Genomic DNA, 24,352 nt, shown 5'->3' on the forward strand with positions numbered 1-24,352 from the left:
CGAGCCCGCACCCCCAACCAGGAGCCCTCACCCCTTCCTGAACCCCAACCCCCTGCCCCAGGCCTGATCCTGCTCCCACCCTCTGAACCCAGCCCGGAGCCTCCTCCTGCACCCCAAACCCCTCATCCCCGGCCCCACCCCCAACCTGGAGCCCTCACCCCCTCCTGCACCCCAACCCCCTGCCTCAGCCTGGAGCCCCCTCCCGCCCTCTGAACCCAGCCCGGAGCCTCCTCCTGCACCCCAAACCCCTCATCCCCGGCCCCACCCCAGAGCCCGCAGCCCCAACCTGGAGCCCTCACCCCCTCCTGCACCCCAACCCCCTGCCCCAGGCCTGGAGCCCCCTCCCGCCCTCTGAACCCAGCCCGGAGCCTCCTCCTGCACCCTAAACCCCTCATCCCCGGCCCCACCCCAGAGCCCGCAGCCCCAACCTGGAGCCCTCACCCCCTCCTGCACCCCAACCCCCTGCCCCAGGCCTGATCCCCGTTCCGACCTCCGAACCCAGCCCGGAGCCTCCTCCTGCACCCCAAACCCCTGCCCCAGCGTGGAGCCCCCTCCCGCCCTCCGAACCCAGCCCGGAGCCTCCTCCTGCACCCCAAACCCCTCATCCCCGGCCCCACCCCGAGCCCGCAGCCCCAACCCGGAGCCCTCACCCCCTCCTGAACCCCAACCCCCTGCCCCAGGCCTGGAGCCCCCTCCCACACTCCTCATTTCTGGCCCCACCCCCAGCCAGGGGCCTCCCCCCTCCTCCAGCCCCAGCCCCGTGAAAAGAAGTGAGGGTGGGGAGAGTGAGGGATGGAGGGAGGCGGGGGGGATGGAGTGAGTGGGGGCGGGGCCTCAGGGAAGGGGCGTGGCAGGGGGCGTGGCAAGGCGATTCCCTTCTGTGTGAGTCACAAGTTGGCACCGCAACCCCTCTCTAGGGGTGACAATTCACCGCACCCTGGGGCTTCAATTGGATGGTCACGCCCCTCCCCCACAGCCGGGGAGGGAACCCAGGAGTCCTGGCTCCCAGCCCCCACTCCCCTCCCAGGGCGGTTCTAATGGTCACTGGCCCTTTAATTTTCAGTCATCCATAAAACGTTGCTTGGCCCTTTAAATTCCCCCCTCTTCCACTGTTGCGCTCTGATTGGACAGATTTAATGAGGAAGTAATCGCTGATTGGTTAGGTTCCTGAATTAGGCGAGACGGAGAAAGGTTCAATTTTCTCTTTCTGACTGGCAGGTTTGTCCATATTGGCCAATCGCTGAGAGAGGGCGGGACAGAGGGAAGAAAACAGCTCCACTTGCCGCTAAGCGCTCTTCCCATTTCCTGATTGGATAGGAACCGCACGCATTCTCCCTGTGATTGGTCAATCTCTGCTAAGAGGCGGGATTTAGAGGACTATAACGCCGTTGCCATGCGCAAAGAGAGGCCTCACATCCTTAGCTTTCTGATTGGCTGCATTCTCACTGAGCTAACCTCTGATTGGTCGAATCTTTGTAGAGGCGGGAATTGCGTGCGGAAACCGCCTCTCTTGCGGAGAGCCGCGCCCCCTCCTTGTGTGATTGGCTGATAGTCACGCGACCCGTCTACGATTGGCCCGTCCACGAGAAGGGGGCGGGATTTGGTCCCGCCAAACACCTGCGCGCTTCTGAGGGCACCGCCCCTGCCCGCCAGTCTGATTGGGCGGGTGGGCGGGAGCGGAGACATCCGGGCCCTCGGGGAAAGGCGCAGGGAGCGGCGGACCCGAGAGGGAACCAGCCCGGGGCTGGGAGGGTCCCGGGCGCGAGCCGGTGAGAGACACCAGGAGGCCCCGCCCCCTAGAACGCTCCCCTGCCTCGCCCCGCCCCTTGGGACTCTCCCCTATCCCGCCCCTTGCGGAGACCCCGCCCCTTGGAACTCTCCCCTGCCCCGCCCCCCATGGACTCTCCCCTGCCCCGCCCCTTGCGGAGACCCCGCCCCCTGAGACGCGCCCCGCCCCTTGTGGAGGCCCCGCCCCCTGGGGACCGTTGGCCCCGCCCCATGGGAGAGAGGCCCTGCCCCAGCCCCGCCCCCTGCAGAGACCCCCCCTGCCCCCTCCCCATAAGGGAGAGAGGCCCCGCCCCCTCCTTGCCTGGCCTGCCCCTTGTCCCGCCCCTCCCTCACCACAGCTGGTTGAAGCTCCGCCTCCCCTGCGCTCCCCATTTCCAGCCCCCTCCTGCACCCCCCTGTGCTGCCCCCTGCCCTGCTCCCCACGCCCCGGACTCCTGGGTTCTCTCCCCTGGAGATACAGGGGGTGACTCGTCCCCCCCTCCCCTGCCCCTGCTGGGTCCCCCGGACTCCTGGGTTCTCTCCCCTGGAGATACAGGGGTGACTCGTCCCCCCTCCCCTGCCCCTGCTGGGCCCCCCGGACTCCTGGGTTCTCTCCCAGGGCCGAGGGGGCCCGGGTGCCTCTCCCTGATCCCCCCACCCGGCCTGCCTTCCCTCGGCAGGAGACGGGCGCCATGGCGGAGCCGCGGAAGGAGGAAGAGGAGGAGGCCGAGGAGCGGGGCAAGCGGGAGCCGGGCCACCGGGCCACCGTCGCGGCCAAGAACCTGGCCATCCTCAAGGCCCGCTCCCTGGACGTCACCTTCGAGGTGGGGGACGAGTACGAGGTCATCGAGACCATCGGCACCGGGGCCTATGGCGTGGTCAGCTCCGCCCGCCGCAGATCCACAGGTCAGCTCGGACACCTGGGTCCCATCCCCACTCTTGGGAGGGGCGTGGGGTCTAGTGGGTTGGGGAGGGACTGGGAGCCAGGACTCCTGGGTTCTCTTCTCAGCTCTGGGAGGGGAGTTAGGTCTGGGGGGTCAGAGCAGGGAGCCAGGACTCCTGGGTTCCATAGGGGAGGGCTGCGCAGGGGACAGTGTCTCTGCTCTGACCCTCCCTGCGCCGTTTGCCTCCAGGCCAGCAGGTGGCGATCAAGAAGATCCCCAACGCCTTCGATGTGGTGATGAACGCCAAGCGCACCCTCCGTGAGCTCAAGATCCTCAAACACTTCAAGCACGACAACATCATCGCCATCAAAGACATCCTGAAACCCGCCGTGCCCTATGACGACTTCAAATCTGTGTGAGTGCCCGCCCGGACGCCTGGGTCCTATCCCCAGCCTGGGAGGGGAGTGGGGGCTAGTGGTTAGAACTAGGTGGGGTTGGTAGCCAGAAGTATGGGGAATAAGCAGGAAGAACTCAAATGCTAGTAAGTAAATACAACTATGACACCGTTGGCATCCCAGAGACCTGGTGGGATAATACGCATGACTGGGATATTGGTATTGACAGGTGCAGCTGGCTCAGGAAGGACCCGTAGGGAAAAAAGGGAGGAGGTGTTGCCTTATATATTAAAAATGTACACACTTGGACTGAGAGTGAGATGGAAATGGGAGACGGATTTGTTGAACGTCTCTGGGTAAGGATAAAAGGGGTAAAAACAAGGGTGATGTCATGGTAGGGGTCTACCACAGACCCCCTAACAGGAAGAAGAGGGGGATGAGGCTTTTTTTTAAACAGCTAACAGAACCATCCACATCACAGGACTTGGTGGTGATGGAGGACGTCAACTATCCAGACATCTGCTGGGAAAATAACGCAGGAGGGCACAGATTATCCGACAAGTTCTTGGAATGTATTGGAGACAATTGTTTACTTCAGAAGGTGGAGAAAGCTACTCGGGGGGAGGCTGTTCTAGACTTGATTTTGACAAACGAGGAGGAACTGAAAGCGGAAGGCAGCTGCGGGGAAAGTGATCATGGAATGGTCGAGTTCATGAGTCTAAGGAATGGTAGGAGAGAAAACAGCAAAATAAAGACAACGGATTTCAAGAAGGCAGATGCTTGCAAACTCAGGGAGTTGGGTAGGTAAGATCCCATGGGAAGCAAATCTAAGGGGAAAAACAACTGAAGACAGTTGGCAGCTTTGCAAAGAGACACTATTAAGGGCACAAGAGCAAACGATTCCACTGCGTAGGAAAGACAGGAAGTGTGGCAAGAGCCCACCCTGGCTTAACCAGGAGATCTTCAATGACCTAGAAATCAAAAAAAGTGCCCTACAAAAAGTGGAAACTAGGTCAAATTACAGAGGATGAATATAAACAAGTAACACAAGTACGTTGGGACAAAATTAGAAAGGTCAAGGCACAAAACGAGATCAAACTAGCTAGAGACGTAAAAGGAAACAAGAAAACATTCTAAAAAATACATTAGAAGCAAGAGGAAGACCAAGGACAGGATAGGCCCATTACTCGGGGGGGGGGGGGGGGGAAATAATAACAGAAAATGTGGCAATGGCAGAGGTGCTTAATGACGTCTTTGTTTCGGTTTTCACCAAGAAGGTTGGTGGCGATTGGTTGTCTTAACGTGAATGCCAGTGAAAATGAGGTAGGATCAGAGGCTAAAATAGGAAAAGAAGAAGTTAAAAATTACTTCTACAAATTAGATGTCTTCAAATCACCAGGGCCTGATGAAATGCAGCCTAGAATACTCAAGGAGCTGACTGAGCAGATATCTGAGCCATTAGCGATTATCTTTGAAAAGTCATGGAAGGCGGGAGAGATTCCAGAAGACTGGAAAAGGGCAAATCTAGTGCCCATCTATAAACAGGGAAATTAGGACAACCCGGGGAATTACAGACCAGTCAGCGTCACTTCTGTACCCGGAAAGATAATGGAGCAAATAATTAAGCAATCAATTTGCAAACAGCTAGAAGATAATAAGGTGATAAGTAACAGTCAGCCTGGGTTTGTCAAGAACAAATCCTGTCAAACCAACCTGAGAGCTTTCTTTGACAGGGTAACGAGCCTTGTGGATAGGGGGGAAGCGGTAGACATGATATATCTTGACTTTAGTAAGGCTTTTGATACTGTCTTGCATGACGTTCTCATAAAGAAACTAGGGAAATACAACCTAGATGGAGCTATTAGTAGGTGGGTGCAAAACTGGTTGGAAACCTGTTGATGCTGTTGTGTTGGAGCCAGACCCTGGTCTCATTTACACCACTGCAAATCTGGAGTAGCTCTCAAGATTCCAGTGGCATCGCTCCAGATTTACACCAGTGTAACTGAGAGCAGAATGTGGCCTGCAATCTAGCTGAAGGGGCTAGGGGATAGCACAGTTACTCATTATTTAGGGCGAGAAGGAGGTAAGTCTGCTTGTGGCTAGAAATGAGGTTGGTATCACAGATGGGGTTAGTCCTCTTCACATGCCTTATTAGCACCATCAGCAAGGGAGTGGGTGAACATTTAAATAAGCCACAGTAAGAAGCAGCTTCTCTTCTGTTTGTTGTTGTAATACTTGGTTCATTTAAAAATAAATAAATAGCCCTAAGAACGTCAGTGACTGGTGGTGTGCTCTGCAGTGAATGCAGGGACATGATACAAGCTGTGTCCTTGTGGTAGTGTTTTGTTGGAAACCTGTTGATAGAGAGTAGGTATCAGTGGTTCACTGTCGTGCTGGAAGGGCATAACGAGTGGGGTCCCACAGGGATTGGTTTAGGGTCAGGTTCTGTTCAGTGTCTTCATCAATGATGTAGATCATGTCATAGAGAGGACACTGATAAAGTTTGTGGATGATACCAAGCTGGGAGGGGTTGCAAGTGCTTTGGAGGATGGGATGAAAATTCAAAATGCTGTGGACAAACTGGAGAAATGGTCTGAAGTAAACCGGACGAAGTTCAGTAAGGAGAAATGCAAAGTGCTCCACTTAGGAAGGAACAATCAGTCGCACACACACAATGGGAAATGGCTGCCTAGGAAGGAGAACTGCAGAAAGGGATCTGGGGTCAGAGTGGATCACAAGCTAAATATGAGTCAACGGTGTAACGCTGTTGCAAAAAAGCAGACATCCTTCTGGGCTGTATTAGCTGGAGTGTTGTAAGCAAGACACAAGAAGTGATTCTCCTGCTCTACTCCGCACTGATTAGGCCTCAACTGGAGTATTGTGGGCAGTTCTGGGCACCACATTTCAGGAAAGATGTTGAAAAATTGGAGAAAGTCCAGAGAAGAGCAACAAAAATGAGGAAAAGTCTAGAAAACATGAGCTGTGAGGGAAGATTGAAAAAGTTGGGTATGTTTAGTCAGGAAAAGAGAAGACTGAGTGGGGACATGAGAAGAGTTTTCCAGTACATAGAAGGTTGTTACAAAGAGGAAGGAGAAGAATTATTCTCCTTAACCTCTGAGGACAGGACAAGAAGCAATGGGCTTAAACAGCAGCAAGGGAGGTTTAGGTTGGACATTAGGAAAAACTTCCTAACTGTCAGGGTGGTTCAGCACTGGAATAAATTGCTCAGGGAGGTTTTGGAATCTCTGTCACTGGAGATTTTTAAGAGCAGGTTGGACAAACACCTGTCAGGGATGGTCTAGATAATACTTAGTCCTGCCTTGAGTGCAGGGGGCTGGACTAGACGACCTCTCGAAGTCCCTCCCAGTCCTGTGATTCTATGACTCCTGGGTTCTGTCCCCAGCTCTGGGAAGAGAGTGGGGTTTAGTGGGTAGAGCTAGGTGGGGTTGGTAGCCAGGACACCTGGGTCCTACCCCCCAGCTCTGGGAGGGGAGTGGGGTCTAGTGGTTAGAGCGGGGGGGGCTGGGAGGCAGGACTCCTGGGTTCTCTCCCTGGCTCTGGGAGGGGAGTGGGGTCTAGTGGGTTAGAGCAGGGAGGCCTGGGAGCTCGGGCCGCTGGGTTCTATAGGGAGGGGAGTTTAGTGAGTTAGCAGGGGCGGAGGCTGGGAGCCAGGACTCCTGGGTTCTATAGGGAGGGGAGTTTAGTGAGTTAGCAGGGGCTGGGAGCCATGACTCCTGGGTCCTCTCCCCGCTGACCTCCCCATCCTCCGGCAGGTACGTGGTGCTAGACCTGATGGAGAGCGACCTTCACCAGATCATCCACTCCTCCCAGCCCCTCACGCTGGAACACGTCCGATACTTCCTCTACCAGCTGCTCCGGGGCCTCAAATACATCCACTCGGCCAACGTCATCCACCGCGACCTGAAGCCCAGCAACCTGCTCATCAACGAGAACTGCGAGCTGAAGATCGGCGATTTCGGCATGGCCCGGGGGCTGTGCACCAAGCCCGACGAGTACAAGTACTTCATGACGGAATACGTGGCCACGCGGTGGTACCGGGCCCCGGAACTGATGCTCTCCCTCCACGAGTACACCCAGGCCATCGACATGTGGTCCGTCGGCTGCATCTTCGCCGAGATGCTGGGCCGCAAGCAGCTCTTCCCCGGGAAGAATTACATCCACCAGCTGCAGCTGATCATGACGGTGCTGGGCACGCCGTCCGCCAAGGTGATCCACGCCATCGGGGCCGACCGGGTGCGGGCCTACATCCAGAGCCTGCCCTCCCGCCAGCCGGTGCCCTGGGAGAGCCTCTACCAGCAGGCCGACCGCTCGGCCTTGGCGCTGCTGGCCAAGATGCTGCGCTTCGACCCCCGGGAGCGGATCGCCGTGGCCGAGGCCCTCAAGCACCCCTTCGTGGCCAAGTACCACGACCCGGACGACGAGCCCGGCTGCGTGCCCGCCTTCGACTTCGACTTCGACAAGCAGGTGCTCACCAAGGAGCGCATCAAGGAGGCCATCGTGGCCGAGATCCGCGACTTCCACGCCCGCCGCGAAGGGATCCGCCGGCAGATCAGTTTCAAGCCCGCCCTCCGGCCGGCCGGCGCCGCCGCCCCGCCCGCCGCCGCCCCCTTGCGCTGCCAGGACGTGGACATGCCCAGTGCGGGCTCCACCGGGGGAGACTACGCCATGGAGTCGCCAGCCCCCGGGGAAGTCCCGTACCCTCCGGAGACCATCGACCTGACCTCGCCCGGGGCTCCCCCGCAGCCCGAGGGGCCGGCCGAGGTGAAGGCGGAGCCGGAGGCCGCGCCGCCCAAGAGGGAGGGGGCCATCTCGGACGACACCAAGGCGGCACTCAAGGCTGCGCTGCTGAAGTCGGCTCTGCGCAATAAGAACAAAGGTGAAAGGCTGGGATGCCTGGGTTCTCGCCTCCTCTCTGGGAGGGGAGTGGGGTCTAGTGGTTAGAGCAGGGGGGCTGGGAGCCAGGACTCCTGGGTTCTCTCCTCTCTGGGTGGGGAGTGGGGTCTAGTGGTTAGAGCAGGGGGGCTGGGAGCCAGGACTCCTGGGTTCTCGCCTCCTCTCTGGGAGGGGAGTGGGGTCTAGTGGTTAGAGCAGTGGGGCTGGGAGCCAGGACTCCTGGGTTCTCTCCTCTCTGGGTGTGGAGTGGGGTCTAGTGGTTAGAGCAGGGGGGCTGGGAGCCAGGACTCCTGGGTTCTCTCCTCTCTGGGTGGGGAGTGGGGTCTAGTGGTTAGAGCAGGGGGGCTGGGAGCCAGGACTCCTGGGTTCTCGCCTCCTCTCTGGGAGGGGAGTGGGGTCTAGTGGTTAGAGCAGGGGGGCTGGGAGCCAGGACTCCTGGGTTCTCTCCTCTCTGGGTGTGGAGTGGGGTCTAGTGGTTAGAGCAGGGGGGCTGGGAGCCAGGACTCCTGGGTTCTATTTCTGATTTTCATAGAATCGGAGACATGTGGGACTGGAAGGGACCTTAGTAGGTCGTCTAATCCAGTCCCCTGCACTCATGGCAGGACCCAGTATTATCTAGACCATCCCTGACAGGGGTTTGTCTAACCAGCTCTTAAAAATCTCCAGTCATGGAGATTCCACCACCTCCCTCGGCAATTTATTCCAGTGCTTAACTGCCCTGACAGTGAGGGAGTTTTTCCTAATGTCCAACCTCAACCGCCCTTGCTGCAATTTAAGCCCATTGCTTCTTGTCCTGTCCTGAGAGGTTAATGAGAACAGTTTTTCATCCTCCTCCTTGTAACAACCTTGAAAACGGTTCTCATGTCCCCTCTCAGTCTCCTCTTCCGCAGACTCAGCAAACCCAGGTCTTTCAATCTCCCCTCCCAGCTCCTGGTTTCCAGACCTTGAACCATTTTTGCTGCTCTTCTCTGAACTCTCTCCAATTTGTCCACATCCTTCCTGAAATGTGGGGCGCAGAACCGGACCCAACACTCCAGCTGCTTCTGTAGCAGCGCGAAGCAGAGCGGAAGAATCACTTCTCGCGTCTTGCTCACAACCCTCCTGCTGATACAGCCCAGAAGGAGGTTCGCTTGTTTTGCAGCAGCGTTACACTGTTGACTCAGATTTAGCTTGTGATCCACTCTGACCCCCCGATCCCTTTCCACAGTTCTCCTTCCTAGGCAGCCATTTCCCGTTGTGTGTGTGCGACTGATTGTTCCTGCCTAAGTGGAGCACTTTGCATTAGTCCTTATTGAATTTCATCCTATTGACTTCAGACCATTTCTCCAGTTTGTCCATTTTGAATTTTCATCCTCTCCTCCAAAGCACTAGCAGCCCCTCCCCGCTTGGGATCGTCCGCAGACGTTATCAGTGTATCTCTGGGCCATTAGCTAAATTGTTGATGAAGATACTGAACAGAACAAGACCCCAAACAAATCCCTGCGGGACCCCACTTGTTATGTCCTTCCAGCACGACTGTGAACCACTGATAACGACTCTCTGGGAGCAGTTTTCCAACCAGTTTTGCACCCACCCTGTAGTAGCTCTATCAAGGCTGCATTTCCCTAGTTTGTTTATGAGGCGGTCGTGTGAGACAGGGGTTAGTGTAATCTTGCTGTTTTCTTCCTGTCTCTGCCTTTGCTTGGATAGTGGGGGCTGTGGGTCGGGAGTGAGGGGCACCAGCAGAGCTGGGGGGGCAGGGCCGGGCTGGCAGGCTGCGGGTCAGGAGTGAGGGGCACCGGCAGAGCTGGGGGGGGCAGGGCTGGGCCAGTAGGGGCTGCGGGTCGGGAATGAGGGGCACCAGCAGAGCTGGGGGGGCAGGGCCGGGTTGGCAGGCTGCGGGTCAGGAGTGAGGGGCACCGGCAGAGCTGGGGGGGCAGGGCCGGGTTGGCAGGCTGCGGGTCAGGAGTGAGGGGCACTGGCAGAGCTGGGGGGAGGGCCAGGCTGGCAGGGGCTCCGGGTCGGGAGTGAGGGGCACCGGCAGAGCTGTGGGGGCAGGGCTGGGCTGGCAGGGGCTGCGGGTCGGGAGTGAGGGGCACCAGCAGAGCTGGTGGGGCAGGGCTGGGCTGGCAGGGCCTGCGGGTCGGGAGTGAGGGGCACCAGCAGAGCTGGGGGCGGGCCAGGGCCAGGCTGGCAGGGGCTGCGGGTCGGGAGTGAGGGGCACCGGCAGAGCTGGGGGGGCAGGACTGGGCTGGCAGGGGCTGCGGGTCGGGAGTGAGGGGCACCGGCAGAGCTGGGGGGGGCAGGGCTGGGCTGGCAGGGCCTGCGGGTCGGGAGTGAGGGGCACCAGCAGAGCTGGGGGCGGGCCAGGGCCAGGCTGGCAGGGTCTGCGGGTCGGGAATGAGCTGACACCTCTCTGCTTTGTTGCCAGACACCCAGTGCTCCGTGCCGGAGGCCCCGGACGTGCGGAAGCCGGTGACGGCCCAGGAGCGGCAGCGGGAGCGGGAGGAGAAGCGGAAGCGGCGCCAGGAGCGGGCCAAGGAGCGGGAGAAGAAGCAGAAGGAGAAGGAGCGGAAGGAGCTGCGGCGCGGGGACGTGCTGGGTGGGCTGGTGCTGAGCGAAAACGACCGCAGCCTCCTGGAGCGATGGACCAAGATGATTGACCGGAACCACCAGAAGCCGGCTCACAACGGGCCCACAGACCATGTTCCGGCTGTGCCTGCCGGGCACGTTCCACCGGGAGCCACCGGCCAACTCCCAGCTGCACCTGCTGGTCACGTTCCATCAGGAGCCACCGGCCACCTTCCAACCGCGCCTGCTGGTCACGTTCCATCAGGAGCCACCGGCCACCTTCCAACCACGCCTGCTGGTCACGTTCCATCGGGAGCCACCGGCCACCTTCCAACCACGCCTGCTGGCCATGTAACACTGGGAGCAGCTGGGCAACTCCCAGCCACCCCTGCTGGCCACCTTCGACCAGGAGCCACTGGCCAACTCCCAGCCACCCCTGCTGGCCACCATCAACCAGGAGCCGCTGGCCACCTCCCAGCCACCCCTGCTGGCCACCTTCAACCAGGAGCCGCTGGCCACCTCCCAGCCACCCCTGCTGGCCACCTTCAACCAGGAGCCGCTGGCCACCTCCCAGCCACCCCTGCTGGCCACCTTCAACCAGGAGCCGCTGGCCACCTCCCAGCCACCCCTGCTGGCCACCTTCAACCAGGAGCCGCTGGCCACCTCCCAGCCACTCCTGCTGGCCACGTTCCTCTGGGTGCCGTTGGCCACCTCCCAGCCACGAGCTTCCCCGAGAAGGCGCCAGCCGGTGGCGGCCCCAAACTCACCGTACTGCCGATAGTGGCAGATCCAGCCCGCGGCTCGGTCCCCAACATGGTCCAGTACTTCCCAGCCCCGCCCGGCCCCTTCCCTCCGGTTCTGGTGGCCCCCACACCTTGCCACAAAGCTTCGGCTAAACCCGAGTGCCTCCTGAGTGTCAAATACGCCCCGGGTCAGATCTTCCAGACCCCCTTTGGCCTGGCGGGGATCAGCGCATGGCCCGGTGTCCAGTGCCCAGAGAACTGGGCCGTGGCCGGGAGGCCGGCACCTGGGGAAGTCCCGACGACGCCTAGCGGGGCACCGCCGCAAGACGGGCCATCAGTCCGTGCCGTGGGCAGCCTTGTGACACCAGGCAGGGAGGGCGTGGGGTTAGATCCGGCCGTCTTCCTGCAGGAGATGGGGAAGAGGGCGCCGGACCCAGCAGTGGGAGGAGTCAAAGGGCCCGGCCAGCATCCGATCGCCACGACCGCGTCGCCGGAAACCGCCCCCACCACGGAGTCGCCTGACATCACCATGGTCACGCACCAGCTTTCCAAGTCGCAGGTAACGGGGCCTCTCCCCTCTAGGGGGCGCCAGCACTGATCCGGCGAGGTGGGCCTGGGTGGGGCGTCCCCGTCTCTGCCGGGGAGCAGCCGGTCGGGCAGGATCCTGCCCCGGGTGGGGATGGGCCCTGGGGGGCGCCACGCTCACCGTGTCTCGCTGCCATCGCAGGTGGAGGATCTCCTGCCGCCGGTCTTCTCGGTGACCCCCAAGGGCAGCGGCGCAGGCTACGGCGTGGGCTTTGACCTGGAGGAGTTCCTGAATCAGTCCTTCGACATGGTGGGGGAGAACAGGGACAGGTGAGAGCTCCGCACAGCAGGGACAGCTCCCCGCTGCTCTAACCACTAGACCCACTGCCCTCCCAGGGCCGGGGAGAGAACCCAGGAGTCCTGGCTCCCAGCCCCTCCCCTGTGCTGATCCATTAGGTCCACTCATGAGTGTTCTTCAGGCACTTCAAGCTTTCTATAGGTCAGGCTCCCTGGACAGACTACATCTCCCATGGTGCACCATGGTTTTCCCCTCTGGCTGAGCTGCCGCAGTGCATCCTGGGAGTAGTGGCTGGGTTATCTCATTCTGCCCTCTGAGATGGGCTCCCTCATCGGACTGCATCTCCCACAGTGCACCCTGATTCCCCTCTGCGAGGGGAGGCGGTGCACCATGGGAATCCCTGGTCATTGTGCATCATGGGAGATGTAGTCTGGCTGGGGAGTCCTACCCACGGCAAGAAGATATGATGTGTTACCCGCATACTCTTGGGCACCCGCCCTTTCCCCGTCCCTAGGGCGCTGGGAAAAAGGCACCTACCCCTATCCAGTTCCTGGCCAGACCCAGTTCCTAGGGTCAGGAGAGGCAGCGCGCTCAGGGCTGCGGCACAGGGGGTTGGGGTGTGGGGCGGTGCAGGCTGTAGGGTGGGGCCAGGGATGTGGGGTTCGGGGTGCAGGAGGGGGCTCAGGGCTGTGCAGAGGGGGTGCTGGGGATGAGGGGTTCAGGGTGCAGGAGGGGGCTCAGGGCTGTGCAGAGGGTTGGGGTGCAGGGAGTGTGGGGCTGGGGATGAGGGGTTCGGAGTATGGGAGGGGGCTCAGGGCTGTGCAGGGGGGGTGCAGGGGGTGTGGGGCAGGGCTGGGGATGAGGGGTTGTTGGGGTGCGGGGGGGCTCAGGGCTGTGCAGAGGGTTGGGGAGCAGGGGGTGTGGGGCTGGGGATGAGGGGTTGGGGGGTGGGGGGGGGCTCAGGGCTGTGCAGAGGGTTGGGGAGCAGAGGGTGTGGGGCTGGGCTGGGGGGTTCGGGGTGCAGGAGGGGGCTCAGGGCTGTGCAGAGGAGGTACAGGGGGTGTGGGGCAGGGCTGGGGATGAGGGGTTCGGGGTGCAGGGGGGGCTCAGGGCTGTGCAGAGGGTTGGGGAGCAGGGGGTGTGGGGCTGGGCTGGGAGGTTCGGGGTGCAGGAGGGGGCTCAGGGCTGTGCAGAGGGTTGGGGTGCAGGGGGTATGGGGCTGGGGATGAGGGGTTTGGAGTGTGGGCGGGGGCTCGGCTGTGCAGAGGGTTGGGGTGCAGGGGATGTGGGGCTGGGGATGAGGGGTTTGGAGTGTGGGAGGGGGCTTAGGGCTGTGCAGAGGGTTGGGGAGCAGGGGGTGTGGGGCTGGGCTGGGAGGTTCGGGGTGCAGGAGGGGGCTCAGGGCTGTGCAGAGGGTTGGGGTGCAGGGGGTGTGGGGCTGGGGATGAGGGGTTTGGAGTGTGGGAGGGGGCTCAGGGCTGTGCAGAGGGTTGGGGTGCAGGGGGTGTGGGGCTGGGCTGGGGGGTTCGGGGTGCAGGCTGCCCCGGGGCTGTGGTGGGGACAGAGGACTCCCCGCCGCGGCCCTGCGCGCCCCCTCCCTCTCTCCTCCCATGCGGCCGCGCGGCTCGGAGGGAGCCGACCCGCCCCCCAAGTCGATTTGCGCCTCGCCACTCGAAGAACCAGAGCGAGATCAGGCCTCGGCCCTTACAGAGGATCAGCTAGAAGGGAGCTCCTGGAGCATCATGGGAGATGTAGTCAGGCTAAGGCCCTGGAACTACAGCTTCCATGAAGCTCTGCAGCAACTTTGGCTCATGGGTTCAAATCCTTCCCGGGGTCCCACTGGGAGGAGGCTCGGGGTTCTTATCTGGCCTGGCCCGACGTCCGTCCGACTGATCTCTCTCTTTGTCTTCTTCCTCCCCTCAGCCAGGGCGATTCAGCCCCTCTCTCGGCCTCCCTGCTGGCTGACTGGCTCGAGGTCCATCGGATGAACCCCGCCGATATGGAGTCCCTCCAGCAGGAGCTGCAGCTGGGCTCTCCCATGATCCTCTCCGACATTCCCGACCTCCAGGACGCCTGAGGCTGAGATCCCAGCTCCCTTGTGCCTCCCCTCTCCGTGCGGGGGGAGAGTGGGGCCGGGACCAACCCCCCTCTTCCCCTCCCCCTGAGGTCAGGACCGGCTACGCATCAGGGTCTCGATGGGGCAAGCAACGAGTAGACACTTCCCCCTCCCGATCGCCTGGGTCCGTGGCTGGTTTTGCCTGCTGTCCTGTCAGGCCTCATGTTAGGCAGGGTCAGGAGGGCTCCATGCATGGCTGGGAGAGCTTGACCCAGCGGGCACTGTGCTGCGGGGCAAGGGCTCACGGGGGCGCCGTCCCCTGGGAGTCGGTGCTGGCTCCGATGTCCCAGAGCAGCACTAGGGGGCGCTGCAATGCAGTATGGGTGTGTTTTGATTTCCTTCCTGACCCCTCTGAGTTGCCCTGGAGCATGAGCGTGGCTCACCCGTCTCTGACTCTTACTAAGCCGAGCTGCCTGGGGAATCCCCGCCCTCGGTGGAATGGGCCAGCGCTGCTGAGGCCTCGCTTTGATCCCTGCCCACGCTGCAGCATCGAGGATTTAGCCCGGGCTTGATCCCGTGGGATGTGAATCATCATCCTGCTGCGTCAGCCCAGCTGTCTCCTGTCATTTCCCTTCTCCTCATTCCTACCTCCGTCTCCCTCCTGTAACTGATTTCTCATCCCGTCCCCTAACACCCACCTTGCTCCCCCACCGATCCCGATCCTTACAGCCATTTAAACACCTAACTCCGACCAGGAGCTTTAGGAGCACAAATCTCGCCGGAAGTCAGTAGGGTTCAGGATCCTAATGGCTTGGATCGCTGTGAGATTCAGGAGCCTAAATCCTGTAAGCCATTTGGACGGTATCTCTTCTTGCGTCAATCTAATCCCCACCCCCTTCAGTGGACACGGAGAACCACTGATCACTGTCCTCTTGTAACAGCTCTGAACATCTTTGAAGACTGTTTTCCGGCCCCCCTTCCATCTTCTTTTCTCTAGACTAACGATGCCGGTTTTTTAACCTTTCCCCATAGGTCGGGTTTCTAAACCTTTGGTCATGTTTGTTTCTCCCCTCTGGACTCTGTCTAATTTGTCCACATCTTTCCTAACATCCAGCACTGGACACACTGCTCCAGCTGAAATCTCACCAGGGCCGAGCAGAGGGGAGAATCGCCTCCCATGTCTTACATATGACACCCCCGTTAATACACCCCGAATGACATGAGCCTTTTTTGCCACTTTCATTTAGAGTCGAGTGACTTTTTCTACTACAAACCCCGCAAATTCGGTGTAACCGAAACCTTTCAAAAAGCTGGCCTTGGTTTTGCAGAATTGTTTTGGTTGGAAAACCAGCCAAAAAACTCCAAGGACAATAAAAAAATTGACATCTTAGAGCCGAAACGTTTTCATTTTTCAATTCCAAATTTAATATAATAAAAAAAAAAAATTAAAACCAGAAAGCCACAGAAACCTTTTGTTTTGACACTTTCGGAGTCGAGTTTTCTCTTGGAAGCGGCTGTTCGTACAGAAATTACCTGTAAAAAGGTAAAAAAAACCCAGCTCAAAATAGTTAGTTCGACTGAAAACAGATTTTTTTTCTTTTTGATTTGCCAGACGTTTTTAAAAATTGCGTTTTCTGTTTGGCCCAAAATGATTTTTTTTTTTTTTTTTGCAAAAAACCGAATACTCCATCAGTTTACTCTGGTTCCCACTCTGCGTTGATTCTAATCTCCAATCCCCTCTTTACTTTCCTAATATAATATCTATTCTCATTGTTTTAACCTGTCTAATCTAATCCTCACTCAGTGTCTCATGTATTATCTAGTCTCCTTTTAATCTACCAAATTTAACCCCCAATATAATCTCTTCCCCTTTTTACCTGCATAGTCTAATCTCATTCTCAAATCTAATCCCTAAAAGCTGCTCAGAACTTTTTTTTTATTGAAACAACTGGTTTCCATTTTAAAAAAGCCGTTTTGACAACACCGATTTGCCCCCGCAAATGGTATCATTTCAACTCACTGTTGTTTGCAGAAATAGAATGTTTTCTTTGAAAATGTCAGACATTTCAGTATTTTGTTTGGGAACGACCTTTCATTTTGATATTTATTTTATACCAAACAAAAACAAAAAAATTCCTCTTGTTTTGAATGAACCAAAATGAAACATTTTGACCCAAACTGAACTTTTTTGGCTTGCACAAAAAATCTTGCAATTTTGGGGTGAAAAAAAATCTCAAAGTTTTTCCGGGAACAGAAAATCCATTTTCCGATCAACTGTCCTAATCCCCAGGGTGTGTCTAATCTAATCCCCAATCTCTTTCATTTTCCTGTTTTATCCAATCCCACTGCCTATCGTCATCTAATCCCCAGTCTTCTCAGATTCACCCAGGGAGCAGAGACTCAAACCTAGGCACCCAGAAGCAGGCGACTTACCTGATCCACGCGCACCTGCGCGCCCTTCAGCACCCATGGAAAAAAATGAGTGGGTGCTTAGCACCCACCGGCAGCCAGCTCCCCCCCCAGCGCCTGCCACGGCCCCGCCAATCAACTTCTGCCCCTCCCTCCCAGCGCCTCCCGCCCGCTGCGATCAGCTGTTCTGCGGCGTGCAGGAGGCGCTGGGGGGGGAGGGGAGGAGCGGGGATGGGGTGCGGTTGGGGGAGGGGCAGGCACAGGGTGGGAGTTTGGGGGAAGGGGTGTAGTGGGGGCGGAGTCAGGGGCTGAGTGCGTTCTATGCGGCTGTTCCCAAGGGGCCCCACCCCAGAGCTGGCTGCGTCTCAGGGCCAGGCGAGCTGTTCCTGGGCAGCGTTCGATGCGGCTGTTCCCAAGGGGTTCCCAAGGGATCAGGGTGGAGCTGTGGGTGGGGTCTGGCTAGAGGGGGTGTGTCTCTGGGACTGGGGCGGGGCTGTGGGTGGGGTCAGGACAGAGGGCGTGTCTCTGGGATCAGGGCGGGGCTGTGGGCGGGTTCTGGATAGAGGGGCGTGTCTCTGGGATCAGGGCGGGGCTGTGGGCGGGGTCTGGATAGGGGGCGTGTCTCTGCGATCAGAGGCGGGGCTGTGGGCGGGGTCTGGATAGAGGGGCGTGTCTCTGCGATCAGAGGTGGGGCTGTGGGCGGGGTCTGGATAGAGGGGCGTGTCTCTGGGATCAGGGGGCGGGGCTGTGGGTTGTTCACTCCCCCTGCTCCGGGATAGAGTGAGTGTCTCCGGGGCCGGGGTCCCTTCCCCTGGTCCCGAGACCTCCCCCCTTCCCCCCCCCTTACAGCTCTGCCCCTCATCACCCTGGACCCGGCCCCCAGCCACCCCAACCTGCTGCTGTCCCCGACCTGCTCCCCGGCCGGCTGGTGACGAGCCCCAGGAGGAGGCGCCCGAGGGCCCCGAAAGCTTCAGCCAGAGCGTGTGTGCGCTGGGCTCGGCCGGCTTCACCCAGGGCCGCCCAGAGGAGTCGGGGGGCCCGGGGCAAAGCCATTTCGGGGCCTCTTCCATAGCAAAAAGTTGCAATACTATAGAGTTCTCGGGGGGGGCCCTGTGGGGCCCGGGGCAAATTGCCCCACTTGCCCCCCCCCGGCGGCCCTGGCTTCACCTCGGGCCCCACCACTGGGAGGTGGAGGTGGGGACAAAACCAGCTGGGACATCGGGCTGGCTCGGGCCTCGGTCAGCCGGCAGGAGGCCCAGGTGATGCTACCGGGCCGTCCGGCTCCGCCACGGGGCCTGGACGCCCCCTCCCGGCCCCGGGCGCTGCAGGCCAAGCCCCGGCGGGTCGGGGTGTAGCGGGACTGCGAGGGGCGCAGGCGTCGTTCGACGACGCGGCCGCCACGACCCACCTCTGCACCTTCTCCGACGCCTTCGCCGAGACCCGCTACCCCGTGGGCGGCCCCGGGGTCCACAGAGATGGGCTCAACGCCGCGCCCCTGCGGCTGGTGGAGCTATAGCCGGGGGGGGGACCTGGGAGGGGCACCAATGCCCCAGTGTGGTGCTGGGGGTGGGGCGCTGGGCTGCAGGGAGTGGGGCGGGGGGATGGGTGGGGGGCGCTGGGCTGCAGGGAGTGGGCAGGAGGCTCAGCAGGGGGCGCTATAACCTCTCTTAGCTGATTTAAAATGTGACCCCTTCATTACACAGAAAAAAGTTTAAAAATCTCATTTTGCCTCAATTTGATTTGCCGCATAGACTAATAGTCCCTCTTTACTCCCAGCCAGAGGGAGCATTTCCCTTAGTTCTGCAAACCCTTTGCAATACCCGTCAAACTGTGGAAATTCCCCGGCCCAAACCTTTGTGATGCTGAAGAACTTTTAACAAACGACTGTCGAGATTTTGCTGCCTGATCTTATTTCTCTTTCATGTTATTTGCACTGGAGAATAAAATCCAGCCTCATTGCCAGGCAGACAGGCGTCTTGCCAACGCTTTACTTTAAAAAGAGAAAAGGAATTCTCAGCTAAAAACTTGGTCGTGACGAAGAAATTCAATATATCGTTAACAACTGCCTTTAGATCCGTTGCTGCCGATTAGATTTCAGTTCATTCGTATTTGGGCCGATGAATACAGACCCTCTTTATGTTTGGGAAGAGAGATTTTGAGAAGAATCTGCACTTCTGCAAATATTTAGAAGTTCTGAGACAAAGAACTGTGTTAAGGGGAAGTGAAGGGTGCAAATGTGTATCACAAAGTTTAAAAAAAAAATAGCTGCGATCAAAATTCAGCAAGAGGTTTTGTGGTTAAAAGAAAGATCCTTTTTGCAAACAATTTCCTTCAAAAAATGAGGACATTTCAAGGCAACTCTCCCCCCCTCCCCAGTTAAGGATGAAAATAACTTTTCCATTAAGGAAGGAGAAAGTAATATCAAAGCATGATTGAGATCACAACCAAACACACACAGACACAACCAACCAGAACAAATGGAATAGACCCACCCCCCAAAAAAAAAACTAAGGAAAATTCAAGGCAAAAAACTTTGTTAAGGCTGAAAATAACTTCTCCTTAAAGAGAAAATAATTTAAAAAAATGATTGAGATTGCAAACAAACAAATTGAATAGACAGGGGGGAAAAAAACCCCGAGGGACGTTCGGAGGAAATGGTGTCCTTGGTGCCTCAGTTTACCCACCTGTGATTCGGGGATAATAACCTCCGCGTCCTGTTCTGAGAGGATGGAGTCCTTTACGTCAGCAGAGTGATTTGAGCCGCCTGCGTGGCCGGGGTGGACATCTTTCTGGGTGCGCACTGTGGGCTGGAAACAATCTTATCGGGGCAGCTGGTGAAATGGCCCTGGTGATAAGGGCCCCTTTGTGGCACGCCCGGTTTATCTCTTCCCCTCCGTGCCATGCATTGACCCCGTGCCCCGTAAGACAGAGAGCGTGAGAGGTGACCTGTGCATGGCAGGAAGCGATAAGAGAGGTTGGTCTAACTTAGGTTGGCCACACGCTCCTGAGAAGCCGGCTGGAGCCTACGTTGTTCCTGTGGTTCGTTACGCTCCCCGTAAAGAATTTCTGCCTTATTTCCAGTCTGAACTGGGCTAGCTTCAGCCTCCAGCTGCTGGATCGTGTTAGACCTTTGTCTGCTAGACTGAGGAGCCCACGATCACACGTCTGTTCCCCATGGAGGTACTTGTGGCCCGTGATCTAGTCACCCCGGGGCCTTCTCGTTGTTCCTCTAAACCCCTCGAGCTCCGGGAGTCTCTCACACTAAGGCAGGTTGTCCAATCCTTTAATCATTCTCCTGGTCCTTCTCTGACCCCGTCTCCAGTCGATCCACGTCCTTCTCCAGCGGTGGGCACCAGAACTGGACACAGGACCCCAGCCGCGGTCGCACCAAGGCCAAATAAACCTCTCGGCTCCTACTCGCCGTTCCCCTGTTTGTGCATCCCAGGATCACACCAGCTCTTTGCGCTGGGATCCCACGCCGGGTTGCTCGTCCTTGAGGACCCCGAGAGCCTTCTCCGAGCCCCTGCCTGGCAGGATATGGCCTGGCCTTGTGCTCGGCGCTGCACGTTATTAATTATCGGCGTGGTGGTGGCACCTTGGACTCCAGCCCCAGATCAGGAGCCCACGGTGCCAGGCCGCGCTTCAGCTGAACCAACACTGCTGCAGCTCCTCACTTGCTCCTAGCAGGAGCTGGACTTTACGCGACAGACCTGCCGCGTGAGCCGTTGAGGTGCTAAGGGGCAGAGATGGGGGTGCAGTTACGGCGTCGCTGGGGGAGGCAGGACTCTGGGGTTCTCCTCGTCCGGGGGCTTATTTCCACCCTGAATGGCTTCAAGATCTAAACATCGGCTGGCAGTGGCGCTGGACTGGCTTTAGCAGTGGGGGTGCTGGAAGCCAGCCCCCTTACCCCGGGCTGAGTCTCTGGGAGGGGGGCACCCGGACAGGGCTAAGGGGGCTGAGGTGTGGGGGCCAGGAGCAGAGCCCCGGGTGTGGGGCCGGATATGGGGCACTGGGAGCAGAGCCCCGGCTGTGGGGCCCCGGGAGTGGAGCCCTGGGAGTGGGGGACCGTGTGCAGGGCCAGCGGCCGGGGACCGTGGCCAGTGGCTGGCCCCTGGGACCTGAGCCGAGGAGTGGATCCCCGGGTGTGGGGCCGGTGGCCCCGCATAAAACCTGGGGGTGCTGCAGCTCCCCCTGTGCCCCCACTTCCCGCACCTACGTCTGCTGATTGGGGAATCAACTTAGCCCACGGGCAGAGGTGGGGAAATGTGTGACTAGAGGGACTCAGATAAAATCCGTCCCGTGGGCCGGTCACAGCAGCAACGGCCGCGCGTTGGGGCCGATAGGGGAGATCTTAGAAACTGATTCCTCCTCCCCAGGGCCGGCCTTGGGCTTCATAAAACCGCCCAGGCCGGTGTGATTGGGAGGAATCAGACAGAGAGCGGGAGGTAAGAACTATCCTCCTACGTGGCCCCTGGCCCATTTCCCCCCCGAGCCAGCCAGTGCCCTGCCCTGGGGGCGGATGGGAGCCGGCGCCCCCTAGAGGGGAATGTTCCTACGTGGCTGGCTAGTCTGATATGGTCATTTGGGGGTTTTTCAGCTGAAGCCCCTCAGTGAATTATTCGGGGCTCGGATGCCAGGATGTCCCCCGAGAAAGTCGCCCTCCTGCTTTTCACTGTGGCCTGGGCGCTGCCTCCTGGAACCTCAGGGGTAAGTGGCTTCGATACAATATCCCTGCCCCGCCCCAGAGGTGGCTGCAGCTCAGCTCTGGGCGAGCCGTCCCTGTGCGACGTTATGTGCGGCTGTTCCCCAGCTGCCCCACCCCAGAGGTGGCTGCAGCTCAGCTCTGGGCGAGCCGTCCCTGTGCAACGTTATGTGTGGCTGTTCCCCAGCTGCCCCACCCCAGAGGAGGCTGCATCTCAGCTCTGGGCGAGCCGTCCCTGTGCGACGTTATGTGTGGCTGTTCCCCAGCTGCCCCACCCCAGAGGTGGCTGCAGCTCAGCTCTGGGCGAGCCGTCCCTGTGCGACGTTATGTGTGGCTGTTCCCCAGCTGACCCGCCCCAGAGGTAGCTAAAACATTCTGTGCTTGAATTTCCAGCCATCTGTAAAAGTCAGATATTGGCCACTTGCTGGTATAATTTGTGCTGGAGAAGCACCGGAAAGCCCCATCCACCAGCAGGCGCTCCATTGTGTTGGGGGCTGCCCAGACCCCAGGGGGGCTATCGAGGCCCCCGGTGTGCCGGGCACAACACAAACACAGGCCCTGTCCTGAAGAGCTGCCAGGCTGACTAGACGAAGGGTGGGAAAGGAAACAATCTCCACAGAACCATGGAAATTTGCCCAAGGTTACCCAGTGATGGCAGAGCCAGGGACAGAACCCAGGAGTCCTGGCTCCCAGCCCCCCTGCTCTAACCCACTAGTCCCCACTCCCCTCCCAAAACTGGGATAGAACCCAGGCATCCTGGCTCCCCGTCCCCCTATCCCGATCTAGCTCCCTAGACTCCACTCCCCTCCTAGATCTGGGAATTGAAACCAGACCCCTCTCTAGCTCTAACCACTAGGCCCCACTCCTCTCCCAGAGTTGGGGATAGAACCCAGGCATCCTGGCTCCCAGCCCCCCTACTCTAACCCACTAGACCCCACTCCTCTCCCAGAGCTGGGGAGAGAACCCAGGAGTCCTGGCTCCCAGCCCCCCTGCTCTAACCACTAGACCCCACTCCCCTCTTAGAGCTGGGGATAGAACCCAGGAGTCCTGGCTCCCAGCTCCCCTGCTCTAAACACTAGACCCCACTCCTCTTCCAGAGCTGGGGAGAGAACCCAGGAGTCCTGGCTCCCAGCCCCCTATCCCGATCTAGCTCCCTAGACTCCACTCCTCTGCTAGATCTGGGAATTGGAACCAGTCCCCTCTCCAGCTCTAACCACTAGGCCCCACTACTGGAAATTCCCCTCAGCAGAAACCCCCTGTGTGCAGTCCCCGTTCTTCCCTGCATGGGTCATTTCTGAAGCATTGTCCATGAAGGGTCACGCCTGACCTTGAGCTGACGGTTGTTTCAGCCCTGCCCCGATGAGAACCGCACGGCGGGGGGGAACCCCACCCTGACCTTGGCCTCCAACTCCCTGGACGACATCTACCGAGGTTGCGTGAAGGCCATGAAATGGTGCCTCCCATCCCTGCTGGAAGAGGAGCTGGAGGAGAACCAGCTCTTCCGCGAGGCGTGGGACCAAGCCAAGGAGATGTGGATGCAGATGGAGAACCAAACAATCTTCCCCAAGACGTTGAGGGCCCTCTACAGCGTCGCTGTCTTGGCCTACACTTTGGAAGAGCCGCCACTCTACGAATCGTTCAACGTGGCAACCAGAACGGCATGGAAGAGCCCCCAGGCATATGCCGGCTTTGCCTTCAAGTCCTTGCATTTCCTCCTGACCCAGGCGGCCAAGAAGCTAGGAACCAAGGAGCCCAGTTGTGCCAAAGTCTACCGAGGAACCAAGGTGAAGTTCTCCATCGAGGGTTTGTTCCGCTTCGGCCAGTTCACGTCAACCTCCGAGAAGAGGCAGAAGGCGGAGGAATTTGGACGCACGACCTTCTTCGTGCTGCTCTCGTGCCAGGGGTTCCCGGTGGGGAATCTGTCCCGCTTCCCAGGGGAAGAGGAGATGGTGGTGCCGCCCTACGAGATGTTCCGGGTCACCGGGGTCAAGGAGACGCCAAGGAAGAAGATGGTGCACGCCAAGTCGGTGGGCGTCTGCAGCAACCATAACTGTGCCTACCTGGGAAGAGGTGAGGGGGAGGACGCAGGGAGGGACGCAAGCTATGGAAGGCCACCAGGGAGATGAAAACTAGCCCCTAGGGGGTGACAGCTCAGGTCTGGCCCGGGAGTGGGGTGAGGAATAGGACACAGGGCCTTTCGCCTCTAGGGGGTGCTGGCTCCTACCCCACTCCAGGCCAGGGGACTGGCTGGCTCGGAGGGTGGCAGGGAAAATTAATTGTCTGTTTTCTGTTTTCCAGAAGGGAACAGTACCATGAGCTGCCCTGATCACCGAGGTACGGGGGTGGGGGTGGGGGTGGGAGTGGGGGTGGGGGCTCATCCCTTGGCTGGAAAGGGAGCGTGCGTGGGGCTTGAGACAGTTACTTGTAGGACTGCTGGGTTCTCTCCCTGGCTCTGGGAGGGTAGTGGGGGCTAGTGGCTGGGGGGCTGGGAGCCAGGACTCCTGGGTTCTCTCCCCAGTGCTGGGAGGGGAGTGGGGTCTGGGGGTCAGAGCAAGGGGGGCTGTGAGTCAGGACTCCTGGGTTCTATCTCTGACTCTGGGAGGGGAGTGGGAGTGGGGGTCTGGGAGGCTAGAGTGGGGGCTTGGGGAGCTAAGAATCAGGACACCTGGATTATTTTCCCTGTTCTGCAACTGACTCCCTGGGTGAGTTTGGGGGCTTCTCTGCCCCCCTCTGTGCCTCAGTTTCCCCTGCTGTGCTGGAGGGCACTGGCACCGATCCAGCTGGGCAAAGTGCCGTGGCGGGGGTGGGGGGTGGGTCTGTGGCTGAGGTGCGTGCAGATAGCTAACGTGGCGTGCGCTTGTGTCTCCCTGCAGTGCTGTATTTGTGAGGTGCTCGCCGCACCGGAGCAAGGAGGGGAAGCAGCAACCCCCTGGGATGCTTTTAGCCAGGAGCTCTATCAAGTGTCGTGTGTGTGTGTGTGTGTGTGTGTGTGTGTGTGTGACCAGCGCTGCCCCCTGCTGGTGGGGATCAGCGCTGTGTGTGTGTGTGTGTGTGTGTGTGTGTGTGTGTGTGTGACCAGCGCTGCCCCCTGCTGGTGGGGATCAGGGCC

General features: G+C 59.1%; 2 protein-coding genes across 2 annotated transcripts; both read left to right on the forward strand.

Annotated features, from left to right (window-relative positions):
• The first annotated feature begins 1,617 nt into the window (after positions 1-1,617).
• Positions 1,618-16,532, forward strand: LOC123368676 (mitogen-activated protein kinase 7-like). The gene is made up of 7 exons (XM_045013676.1): positions 1,618-1,769; positions 2,448-2,673; positions 2,901-3,066; positions 6,820-7,943; positions 10,371-11,812; positions 11,981-12,108; positions 14,000-16,532. Exons 2-7 carry the CDS (start codon positions 2,460-2,462, stop codon positions 14,151-14,153), a joined length of 3,228 nt encoding a protein of 1,075 aa, XP_044869611.1. The 5' UTR covers positions 1,618-1,769; positions 2,448-2,459; the 3' UTR covers positions 14,154-16,532.
• Positions 16,533-19,569: 3,037 nt separating this feature from the next.
• Positions 19,570-24,263, forward strand: LOC123368678 (erythroblast NAD(P)(+)--arginine ADP-ribosyltransferase-like). The gene is made up of 5 exons (XM_045013678.1): positions 19,570-19,721; positions 21,139-21,248; positions 22,593-23,313; positions 23,542-23,577; positions 24,117-24,263. The coding sequence occupies exons 2-5, from the start codon at positions 21,180-21,182 to the stop codon at positions 24,128-24,130; spliced, it is 840 nt and encodes a 279-aa protein (XP_044869613.1). The 5' UTR covers positions 19,570-19,721; positions 21,139-21,179; the 3' UTR covers positions 24,131-24,263.
• The last annotated feature ends 89 nt before the right edge of the window (positions 24,264-24,352 follow it).

Source organism: Mauremys mutica, chromosome 4, assembly GCF_020497125.1.
Source record: "Mauremys mutica isolate MM-2020 ecotype Southern chromosome 4, ASM2049712v1, whole genome shotgun sequence".
In the NCBI taxonomy this organism is placed as follows: domain Eukaryota; kingdom Metazoa; phylum Chordata; order Testudines; family Geoemydidae; genus Mauremys; species Mauremys mutica.